This window comes from Miscanthus floridulus, chromosome 14 (genome assembly GCF_019320115.1).
Source record: "Miscanthus floridulus cultivar M001 chromosome 14, ASM1932011v1, whole genome shotgun sequence".
In the NCBI taxonomy this organism is placed as follows: Eukaryota; Viridiplantae; Streptophyta; class Magnoliopsida; order Poales; family Poaceae; genus Miscanthus; species Miscanthus floridulus.
The window spans coordinates 25,163,994-25,175,789 of record NC_089593.1 but is presented as its reverse complement, the minus strand read 5'-3'; the positions used below and the strand labels follow the sequence as shown (position 1 = coordinate 25,175,789).

Below are 11,796 nucleotides of genomic sequence, written 5' to 3'. Positions count from 1 at the left end.
AGATAAAAGTTGAAGTAGGTGTCAAATAGGGAACGCAGAAAATTTCAGGGCCAAGAAAGGAACGACTAATTTTCTCAGTGTCAAATAAGGAATTCTCTCGACATTATTAGTGTAGACAATGACGGGAATGCTGAATTTGATAGGACTGCTAGGCGATTGAATTGGACGAAAGTGGAGGACTTAAGCAGCCTGTTCATTTGGCTGTAGCTTATCGTAAACTATCGTAAATTTTCAGCCGAAACAGTATTTTTCTCTCACACAAATCAGCCAGCAATACTTCTTCACGAACCAGCAACGATACAAACCAGCCAACTGAACAGGCTGAAGATTGGTATGAGATTTTTTATGCATAATTTCATCTAATGTTGCTCAGACCTTATATTTTCGACCTTAATATAAAATTTTCCGGAATATGCAGATTAGTGCTTGGTTGAACAGTTCCAGGTTGAGTAGTTCCAAGAAGAATGAGGTGTACTGGGCGAATGTTACGGGTGTGTACAACAGAGGCACCCCAGAAGATCGGAAAAGGGCACCCTGCAATTGGAGTACCACTGGCAGAAGATTAATAAGAAGGTTGCCCACTTCTATGATTGCTGGTGCTGAGTCCTGGCAAAACATTCCAGTGCTCAGTCTGAGAAAGTGCAAATGATGGACAAAACATAGGCGATGTACAATGAGGAAGCACGAGAGATGTGCCTTGAGGAGACGAAATCACGAAACATCATTTCACCTTCGGAAAGCTGGAAAAGATACATCTGCTCCAACCAAAATAGAAGCACGAGAGATGTGCCTTGAGTCTGGGGATCGCACGTCATCCTCTGAAGATGCACCTGAAATAGAAACAGGTGAACAAGAGCATGTCTGCTAAGAAGAAACGGGAAGGTAAAGGTCCTTCATCACCTTGTTCAGAGTTGCAAGAAGACATTCAGTGCCCAGGGGATCCTCAAAACATGGTTGAGAAGAATCATGAGGAGACAACAGATGTAGTGTTTCAGTGCTCAGACCAAAAGCTTCAGCTGACCAGATTGAATCAGCTGGAAACAGTAACATCAGGAAAGCAAGCAGATACGTTGATGGCTGACACGTCCAGGTTCCAGGAATTTCAGCATGGGCAAGCAGCAGTGAGGGAAGTTGGACCCTGCAAGGCACTAGAGAACGCAAGGAGAGTGAGAAGTGGTCTTCCTGAAAAAGAAACAAACCCACAAGGTTCCAAGACGTCGAAGTCCAAGCACAAATGTTAAGGGAACACATCAACCTCTTCCTCAGAGGTGCAGGAAGATATTACGTGCAGTGATTCTGCAGACCATGGTCCAGAAGGACCGTGAGAAGATGTCGGAGATACAGCTTCGCCTCTCGAAAGTCGAAAGAGAAGCTCAAGCTAGCCAGGCTGAAGCAACAGGAGGCTAAGGACCAGAAGGAAACAACGCTCTATGAGAAGTACACGGAGCTGTTGACGGCCGACACCCAGAGGTTTGATGAGTTTCAGAAGGAAGAGAATCGGAATGCAGTGAAGCGCATAGGGGAGATGTTTGGTAAAGATGGCACGCAACTTTCTTCTAATAGTCCACCTTAAGCGCATGTAGTGAATGCCTGAAATTGTTAGTATAGGAAATGTTAGTACTGCTATATCTCAAGCACTTACACTTGACTCAAAACAATATTCAATTATTATTATTATTATTCATACATGATGCCACATTTCCAAGCTCTTAGACCAGTCTCAGCAGGGGATTCATGTCACTATTTTCAAGACTACTATGTGTTTGTAGAAGTTTCATCCCTATGAATCCCATTTCATTTTATAAAGCTTTAATACTATGTCACATCAGATTATTCAATGCTCATGAAACTGCATTGCGATTGGCCTTAAGATAACATTTCGCTACAGATGCTTTACGGATATGTGTCACCCAGTTCGTTTGGAGGAATTCTGGAGGAATTTGTAAGAGGAAAAAACACCGTTCCAGATGAAAAGTAGAAGCGGATCAAGTCGGGTTTAAAGGCACGCGAACGGTCGTGTGCCCTTAAACCCGGCTTGATCCGCTTCTACTTTTCATCCGGAACAGTGTTTTCCTCTCACAAATTCCTCCAGATTCCTCCGGAATTCCTCGAAGCAAACTGGGTGACACCTATCCGTAACCCTGTTTCTTCTGGCACACTGAAAAATGTGCACGCATCAACAGATCACAGGCTGGAGGAGCAGACCAAAACCAAGTGCTTGTGCTTCCGTAGTGCTTAGTGCTTGCTGCTTATCATCATGGATGACAGCAGGCAGACGCCACTATTTGTCTGTTTCTCAGAAGAACATGCAAACGCCTTGTTCATTTCTATTAACGAAAAAGAAGACTGTTCATATCATTTTTCGTCCGTTTTTTCAGCTCGCAGAACGCTATGGCAGCTCACAGCCACACCAGACAAGCGTTTGCGACTCACACGGCTAAAAAACAATTAGGATTAATCTTGTCATATATGCATATATTAGTGCTAAACATGCGTGTATAGGTCCAGAACTCCAGATGACTCCTGAATGGGAGCTACATGAAGACAACTTTTGAAGTCTCTAGTACTAGCTAGTTTTTTTTTTTTTTTTTGAAAGCCTCTTATCTGGGTATAGTTATACCATCTGTTCATTAGTACTAGCTAGTTGTTAGTTCAGCTAATCAACTTAAAGTTTACCATTGCAAGAAGCAAGCAGCTAGGTTGAAAATGGAGCATACCTGAATATTGGTTTTTACTTCTAAAAACGTGCCACGGCACGATCGCGAAAAGATTGGTTTTTACTTCTAGCTGTACCTTCAAAATCCGAGAAAGTTTTGTAATAACTTTTTTGGTGCAATGAAAATTGATACCTAGAACAAAGCCATGCTCTATTATGATATGATATTAACTTGGATCTGATTATACAATGATCCTGCAGGTCATAGGTATGCAAAGCTCCTCCAGCTTAGAGGTCAGAGCTACGCGTGGAGTAGACGATCATGCTCCTGCAGGTAGGAGTACATTTACTCTGGTCTCTTAGCAAATACTACGGAGCTGCTTGTTGCCCGTGGGCTCCGCAAAGGCCCAGAACCAGAGTGTGAATCACAGCCTGACTGACACAAGATCATGTGTCATTGATCAACCCATAAACCCCGATAATTTGCACGCAGATCGACAGATGGCATGTGATTCCGTGGTTACTTAACATGATAGTACTTACTTGTGTGGTCCCTTCTCTCACTAGCATGGTGATCCCTGAGTCCTTGATCTTGTCTGTCAGTCAGTGAGTAGCAGAATCCCAGACGGAGGTCAACAAATTGCAGTGATCAGATCATACCGAAGGAAACTGCAGACTAGCTGCATAGTGCCTATCATGCTTTCCAACTCCAGCATCAGCATGTGCTTCCCAGCCAGTTTCTCAGCAAAGAGATGCTTCATGTGACCATGTCCCCCCGTAATGGTTCGCATGAAGGTACTGTCCTTCCAGCCATGAAAGTACAACGTAGTAAGTGCTTATACCTGTTGAAATAAAGAAAATTACTTATCGCCTTTCTGCACACATACCTTTGAAGATATCAGCAGTTATTTCATGGACTGATACTATTTTAGTTTGTGCAAACTGATGACATGGGGATGCCATCACCAATCACCATCACTGTAGCTGCTACCTTAAACACAATATAGCCACACTGTTGTATCTAGCACCAGAATACAGGTAGCAATCCATTGATCACTCACTCACAATGAGGTTGAGGCAACACAGGAGAAGCTCAATAGTAGGCTTCCAACAATAAAGGTGTACGTAGGATGCAACAATCTCAAGCTGGGACAACTCAAGCAGAACTTCCCAGCAAAGTACAATGCAATGGAAACAAAGGCGATGGGTGCTATACTACAGAGAGAGGAATTGAACAAAGAACAGAGATGATGGTGCATCTGAAGCTGCCCAAGATCGACCCAGCGATACATCTAAAGCTGACTGAGATTATCTATATTCAGTTCTGCCCCTTCTTTTGAGCACTCTGAAAGTGCTCAGAAGGTAACATCGAGAACGAACCACCAGAAGGCTCTCCTGTAAATCCATCAGCTGGCCCAAAACTGAGATTGAAGGAACCAAAGTTCGCTGTCGACAGGAAGTCATCATTACAGCCATCAAACCCTTTGATATCCAGCACATTGTTATCCCCTGAGGAGGCACCCCACATGAAGCTGCTTCCCATGGAGTTTGGGACTTTTGTTGATTCCTGATGGCTCCCTGCATGACTGCTCTGGTCTGAGCAAGTCTTTGGCTCCTCTGGTGGCAATGCCGGCGTATGGCCTTGGAACAGAGCTACATGTGCGAAAAGCTTGTCCTTCCTTGAAAAACTTGTTCCACACGAGCACAGCCACTTGTCCTGGCCACAGTGCTTCTCATGCGTCTTGAGGTCAGCCATGATGGAGAACTTCTTGGTGTGGCACCGGCTGCAGGTGTAGCTCTTCTCGCAGTGGCTCCGCTTGTAGTGGTTCTTCACGCACAGGATGGTCTTGAGGGGCTGGAAGTTCTTGTGCAGCTTGTTCCGCTTGCAGCCGACAGACGGGCACGAGTACCTCTTCACCAGTTCATGCTCCGCGCTTGCGTCTCTTGGTGGCTTGGCTAGTGCAGCTGGGCTCTTGTACTCATCGCCATGCCCTCTCATGTGCATCCGCAGATTCGCATCCCTCTTGAAACCCTTTCCACAGATGGAGCAGAAGTGTGTGTGCGGAGCCAATATCTCATCCTTCTCCAGCTGCAGTAACTCGTACGAACCTGGCGGTAGGTTCTCTCCATCTTTGCCTTCATCGCCATCCTTCATATCCTGCTCCTCGACAAGAACATTGTCGATTTCAATGCCTTGTTCGATAGCACCATCAGTCCATCCCTTGAAAAGTTCCTCATAGTCTTCAGGGCTACACATGTCCTCCTTGTTCTCTTCAGAAACGGTCATCGCATTAGGAACTAAGCCTGAGCTTGGGCCAACATGGTTAGCCATGCCCATGTGCCCAGCAGCAGGATGGCTCAGAAAGGACGAGTTCTTCAGTGACGGGAGAAGGCTCCCGGCGGTAGAGATGAGCTGAACTATAAGGCATGTCAGGTCTGCATTAACCACGGGCTGCTTCTGAGAGAGCTCGCCTTGGTGGCACGAAAGCTGCCCCCCACTGTCCACCATTGTACGGATGACATCCTTCACTTGCCGTATCTTCTCTTCGATGAAGGTGAGGTTGTCTAGCATCGTAGCAGGGTTCCAATCCATGTGTGGGATATTGGTGGATGGAGAAGCATCGAACGGCGGCGAGGTGAATGGTGGAAACTGCTGCTGTGTCCCCATGCCGGGGAAAGGATTGTCTGAACCGAACTGGTAGTAGAGGTTGGCCGCAAATTGATTGTGGATGTGGTTCTGACTGAGATCCATTGTTGATGAACTTCCAAAAATCCGCGTGTTTGAATTCAGACGAAGACTCTAGTCTGCAAAAGAAGAGTTGAAACCCAACGGTTCATCAGAACCTGCAGATCTGAATATTCATCGTTTGCAGATATTTGGGTGCATATAAAAGCACGAGTCATTAGTTGATTAATAATGGATGTAAAATAGCACCGCAGAGAAAATTTCAAGATATTCCAGCCTTCCAGGAGGTTTTTTCAAGCATGACACTAGGATTTGGGCACTGCTGTCACGAAGCAGATCAACCTTTTGCCCTATAGTGTAAAACAAGCATGACCTTATATTATGATAAAAAAAAAGTAGTGTAATCTTTAGGTAAAGGGACTATGTTTGGTGTTGAGAGAACAGAGCAGCCACAAATTTGACAGGATTTGACGCAAATACAAATAACCATGGATGATAAAATAGGGGGAGAAAAAGGCCATTATCGCTCTCGTTTGGATGAGTCTCTCACGTTTGTTTGACCCAAGAACGCCCGTCCCCTTTCCCTTCTCGAGAGATCTCAAAGAAGAACGCCCTCGATCCCCGTCAACAGTACGATGATGCGATATCCAGACAGAAACTAAATTCTTAACGGCTTTATTCAGGAAAATCTAGCAAGAGGGCACATACCAGAGAGGAGGAGGAGGAACCGGCGGCGGCGGAGGTCGCCACCATGCTGCGGGCAGGAGGAGGACGGCGGAGGAAGGAGCGGGGAAGCAGGCAGGAACCAAGAAGCATACTAGACCATGGAAGGAGGGGGTGGGTGGGTTAGGGTCAAACTTATGGGAGGGAGGAGACGGAGCTCCCCAATCCAAGAACCAATCAGTCGCGAGTATACCACTAGTTTACTCGGTGGCCTGTGAATAATGGCGTAAACTATTGGTTCCTGCGTGCGCCCCCTGCCTCGAGTTCCGATCCAAGTTATTAGGACCGGACCGGAGATCGAACCGGCGAGACCATCGGTTCACTGGTTCACTGGTCGAACCGTTTAGAACCGGTTGAACCGCCGGTTCAATTGTTTTGAACCGGACGAATTGAATCGGTTCACTGTTGAATTCTGGTTACTGTCAGTGTCAACCGGAGTTGGAGTCTCTGAAGAATCCACTTTGTGTAAAAGAAAATACATATCAGTGCATGTATAACCTTATGTTTCTATCACATTAATCAATAATTAGAGCCATGTTTCTATTCTATCCTATTCTATCACTTTATTTATATCACAATAAAACAGGAAGCTCAATATATCAGTGCATTAACAAATTTTACTGAATATATCACTGCATTGACACTAAAAAAATCTCACTGGAGTACTGGACAAATATCAAAGCAATGCAGGCCATATAGTCTTTTAACAGTTTAACAAAAGCTCACCATTAGTGGCCATGTCGTGGAGCCGTGGAGTGGAGGTGCTGCCTGGAGGCTGGAGCTTGAAGAAAGCAGAGCAGCAGTAGCAGCCGTCTAGACTAGTAGACTCTAGAATCTGGATCTGCCCGCCGCTCCTTGCCCACTTCTTCAGCCTGGTCAGAAAAGGACCCAAACTTCCATGAACCTACTAGAGATCATCAACAGGATTTGTACATGTATTAACTAAACCTTGCAGTATGGTGCTATGATATTTTTAACTTGCTATGAAAGGCTGCCTCTAAAATTTCTTGCACAGTTTCAGGTCCCAAACCTTACTAAATAAAAGGCTGCCTCTAAAATTTCTTGCACAGTTTCAGGTCCCAAACCTTGCAGTATGGTGCTATGATATTTTTACATTCCTATGGTTTCCCTTCATTTCACAAAAGACTTACTAAAATAGAGGTTTGAATCACTTTAAGTCTGCATTACTGAAGAATAAGGAAGTAGGGTGCATAGGCTAGGATGGAGCTCTGCTAATGATTGGCAAACAAACGCAAGATCTGCAGATTGCAGGGTAATTTTAATTTTCTGAACTTTCTGGCTAACATAAAATTGCTAGAAAGTTTACAATATCTGCATGTTTTGGTGCTACGAAACTATAATCTTACAGTACAGTAATAACAAGAATGTTGTACTCCAAAAATACAAGCCACATACATCTAACTTGGTTATGACATATCACAATTCAAAAACCCAGCTAAAATCCACAATGAAAGATGAAAGTTGTAGCTAGCTCAAGCAACAGCATGCCGTATATATTTTGGTGAATGCCTCAGCATACAGACTACAGAGATATAGATACAGAGAAGAGCTGGACCTCAGTTTGACGACGGCAGAGATGGGGGTGAGCGCTGACGACGGCAGGCACGGGTGCTGCGACGACGGCGGGGGCCAAGCTCGTCTCCTCGACGGCTGCGACGACGGCGCGGGCGGGGCACAGCTGCCCTGTCGCTGCAGGATCCGCCCGCCAAGGCCGCTCCCTGTGCCGCTGCGCGCTGCTCGCCTCGGCCGCGGCTCGCTGAAGCTGAATCCGCCGCCCCAGATGGCTGCCTGCGCGCGCGCCGCTCCTAGGACAAGGAGGGAGGAGGCAGGACCGCAGGACTGCAGGAGCAGATCAGCAGAGCCGCCGCCGCCGCCCAGAACGCACGCAAGCAGTCCGCCGCCCAAAACGCAAGCAGCGACGCGAAAAGGATAAAGTGATTTTTTTTCCTTCCCACAGCCGGCAAACAACCCTAAGGACCCATTTTCACCAATTTACATCAATGCCCCTAAGTAGATAAGGCTGCACTGAGTGCACAGAGGGGTATTTTTGGAAAAAAATCAAAACCCACCGGTTCGCTAGGAACCGCCCGGTTCAGCGGTTCGACAAAAAACCGGCCGGTTCAACCGGTTTATAGCGATTCGATTGCACAGACGATCTGTGAAGTGAACCGGACCGGTGTAGGCTCTGGTTCGGTCTTTTACCGGTCCGACCGCTGGTTCGGTCCGGTCCTAATAACATGGGTTCCGATCCATCGTCGGAGCCTGCTGCCTGCCCCGCTGAACGCTGATGCTCATCGCCCGCGTGTCAGGGACTCGCGCGCTCTGTTCTCTTGGCTTCCTCAGCCAAAAATATTTTCTCTCAGTCGATAGTACTGTGGACAGACTGGACCATGCCCATAACCATTGGCACTGGCGGCAGCATAAGGCCTTCTGCAGTGCGGAGGCGGTGCAAAAAAAATGAATGGGTCCCACGGTGATCAAATGGGCATAGGACTGCGAAGCTGCAGTGTCGAAAAAAGTTAGCACCGTAGCCATCAATATACGTGGGGACCATAAGAAATAAAATAACAAGCCATCCAGTACACATCTATCTCCCAGGTAAGGCCAAAGAGCAATGAAAAATAGTTTTTTAAGAACTGGGCACCGGCTGGGCAGCGGAGCAAATACTTACATCGCTCCCGTTTTTGTTGGCATCGCTGTAAATTGGCACCGTGAGCCACAACGTGGGAAGTGATGCCTAAATATTTTCTCTCTTCTTTTGGCACTAGCTATACACTGAAGAGGGCCTAACAGGCATCACATCACACGATCGATTATACTTTTTTACTTTCTCCATCCCAAATTGTAAGTCATTCCAAGAATCTTGGAGAGTCAAAGCTTCTCAAGTTTGACCAAAATTATATAAAAAAATACAAAGATTTATGACATTAAATAGGTATACTATAAAAATATAATTAACAAAGAATCTATTGGTACTTAGTTGGTATCATAAATGTTATTATCTTATTATATAAACTTGGTCAAACTTGAGATGCTTTGACTCTCCAAGATTCTTGCTTACAATTTGGGATGGAGGGAGTATCATGCATGATCCGTTATACTACTAGTGCTAATCCAGCAGTACAGTATTAGTGATACGGTTTATCAAGCCCCACTCTGCTTTTTATATAATAATATAAAGAAGTATTGCTACGTACGTACAACTCTTTTGATAAGAAAATTTTAACATCTCAACCAATAGAGAAGGCAAGGTAACTGCCTGATTGGTTGATAGCCAAATTTTCATTACCAAAACTCAAGCCAAAATTTTGGCAGCCATTTCATTTGCTACTAAATTTTGCCAATATTTCACGATTACCATACTAAATCTATGGCAAAAAGAATTTGCCTAGTCTTGGCAACTTTTTCTTGCCAAATCTTTAGCATGACAATTTTTTGTAGTCAACCAAGTAGGCCCTATAGACCAATGGTGACTATGACCTCCCTAGTATTTGATATTACTTTTGGAGTAAACAGTGTCTATTAATGTCAAATATTAATACCCTTTTTGCGTGGTTAGCGCTATTAACCCCTCCTAGATCTCACATCAAGCTCTATTTGTGGACTTGAGAATCACGTACGTTAACAACAGTTTATGTCGTTGTAGTAATTAAAATGCACTATTATCCGTATTTTCAATAAATACAAAAAGGAGAGTTTTGAGTAAAGTGCAATATAATAAGCATAGAGTTCCAACTTAATTTGAGAAAAATAGTTGAAGAAATTAATAAGATTTGAAAGTTAGAATCTAGATTCATGACGTAATGAAACATGGGCTACCACAAAGAGCCGCCATAATAATTTAACTAAATTGGATTTAGTTAAATTATTCTATGATTTACTCATTGGAGTTTAACAAAATTAGATTTTCCATTTTATGATTTTTCTATGATTTTCAAAGATTTAGCGAAAATAAATAAAAAGAAAAAGGCAAAACCACCGTCAATGTAGTAAAACCACCGTCCAAAACTAGATTTGGGGGGTTATTTGACCGGTTTTGAAAAGTTCATGGTATAAGCATAGAGTTGCAACGGAACCTAATATGCATAGGAATTGGACTCCATATCAACGGTATACGCGTGTTGTTCTATAGCTTGTATGAGCGCGGATCATGAGTCCAGTGCACGACCCAATTTATATTGGAATCAGACTCTATATCTATGATTGTTAGACGCGGGTCGTTCTAACTTTATGAGTGTGGGTCATAACTCAAGTAAGAAAACGGGATGGAAGAACTCGTCACTGTCCGGATAGTCAGGGGTAGATGGAAAAATGGAATGAAATTTTGACACTTAATATTATTATTAGGTATAGTCGTATAGATAAAAAAAGCCAAGAAACCAGCCTTCTTCTTTTGAACAATATAAACCTGCCTTCGATAGGTGAAGGCGTATTTTTTGGAACTCCGCCTTACAACGGTAACTGCCAAAAAGATCTGCACTACAACACTTCACTCTACAGTACTCGTGCGCGCACGCGACAAAAACCAACCACCGCGCGCCGGGAGCCGGCCACGCCATCGCCCGCCATGGCTCCACTCCTCCTCCCCCTCCCCCTCCCCCTCCGCCTCAGCCCCGTCCCCGCCGGGGGCTCCACCTCCCGGATCGCACCGAGGCCACGGTCCCCTCGTCCCTTCCCCAGGCGGCGCCTGCGTCTTCTGGCCCTCCTCCAAGTCCAATGCCTCGCAGCCCCCGCGCCCGCGCCCGCGCCGCGGTGGCACGCGGCGCTGTCCCCCGCGGCGGGGCTCTACCCGGCCCCTACGTTGCGGCCGGCGCCTCCGTGGCCGTCGCGCGGCCCGAGGCGTTCCGGTGGTTCGTGGCGCTGGCGCTGGGGTCCTACACCGCCACGCTCGGCTTCATCATGCTCACCATGGGCCTCACGCTCCAGCTCAGGGACTTCGACGCCCTCCTCCGCGACAGGCCCCTCGCCGTACGTGACCGGACCCGGATCCGGATCCTTTCTCGCTCGATCTGCAGATTCAACAAGGTGTTTTCCTACTGCAGATTTTGTTCGGGTGTGCCGCGCAGTACACCATAATGCCTGCGTTTGGCGCGATCGTTAGCCACGCGCTGGGGCTTCCCCCGCTCCTCTCAGCTGGACTCATCCTGCTGGGATGCTGTCCTGGAGGAACTGCATCCAACGTAGTAAGACTGTCAACGGAACCCAGCTTGTCACACTCCCAATTTCTTTTACAGAGTGGGGATTTTTTGTCCCCTTCTCTTTTATTCCTATGGCCAAAATCACTTTGCTGGATATGTACTGAAACTAAAGTGAACTGAAAGCTTCAAGGGCCAAACTAAGAATAGCTATGCAGTTCAGAGTTCACACTCTTGTGTTCATTGAACAATGGAATTGAGATGCCAATAGTAGTAGACTACTTGGTGGGTTTTTTTTTTAACTTCTGGAGAAGCTAGCTGCTTTTGATGTTCCTATACGCACTAAACGCAGAAATGTACACGTCTGAGCTATTGACATGACAATGCTACACAACGTTTTAAATTTTGGAGAAGAAAAAAACTGTTGCACGTTGTTAACAATTATAAGCAGTTCTGTTTTCCTGCTTCATGAGTCTTTTTTATCCACAGATGTATTGGTAGTCTATTGGACACACATGGTCAGCCGTCAGGCAGCATTTTTTTTTGGATTTTTTTCCCAGGATTCTCTCTTACTT

At 45.6% G+C, this 11,796-nt stretch overlaps 1 protein-coding gene and 2 pseudogenes across 8 annotated transcripts; 2 read left to right on the top strand and 1 right to left on the bottom strand.

Moving 5' to 3' along the window:
* The first annotated feature begins 243 nt into the window (after positions 1–243).
* LOC136504569 (uncharacterized) lies at positions 244–1,573 on the top strand (annotated as a pseudogene).
* LOC136504568 (zinc finger protein STAR3-like) lies at positions 1,443–8,019 on the bottom strand. Of its 8 annotated transcripts, XM_066499509.1 has the most exons (6): positions 7,642–8,019; positions 6,792–6,937; positions 3,544–5,461; positions 2,889–3,454; positions 2,718–2,793; positions 1,464–1,590 (listed from the first exon to the last, which is right to left on the bottom strand). In XM_066499509.1, exon 3 carries the CDS (start codon positions 5,406–5,408, stop codon positions 3,975–3,977), a length of 1,434 nt encoding a protein of 477 aa, XP_066355606.1. In that variant the 5' UTR covers positions 5,409–5,461; positions 6,792–6,937; positions 7,642–8,019; the 3' UTR covers positions 1,464–1,590; positions 2,718–2,793; positions 2,889–3,454; positions 3,544–3,974. The 8 variants fall into 8 exon arrangements, with proteins under 8 accessions (XP_066355611.1, XP_066355606.1, XP_066355610.1 ...); XM_066499514.1 differs by lacking the exon at positions 2,718–2,793 and having other exon boundaries at positions 1,443–1,590; positions 3,200–3,454; XM_066499513.1 differs by lacking the exons at positions 1,464–1,590; positions 2,718–2,793 and adding an exon at positions 6,051–6,524 and having other exon boundaries at positions 2,847–3,454.
* Positions 8,020–10,653: 2,634 nt separating this feature from the next.
* Positions 10,654–11,796, top strand: part of LOC136502574 (sodium/pyruvate cotransporter BASS2, chloroplastic-like) — a 43,380-nt pseudogene continuing 42,237 nt past the window's right edge.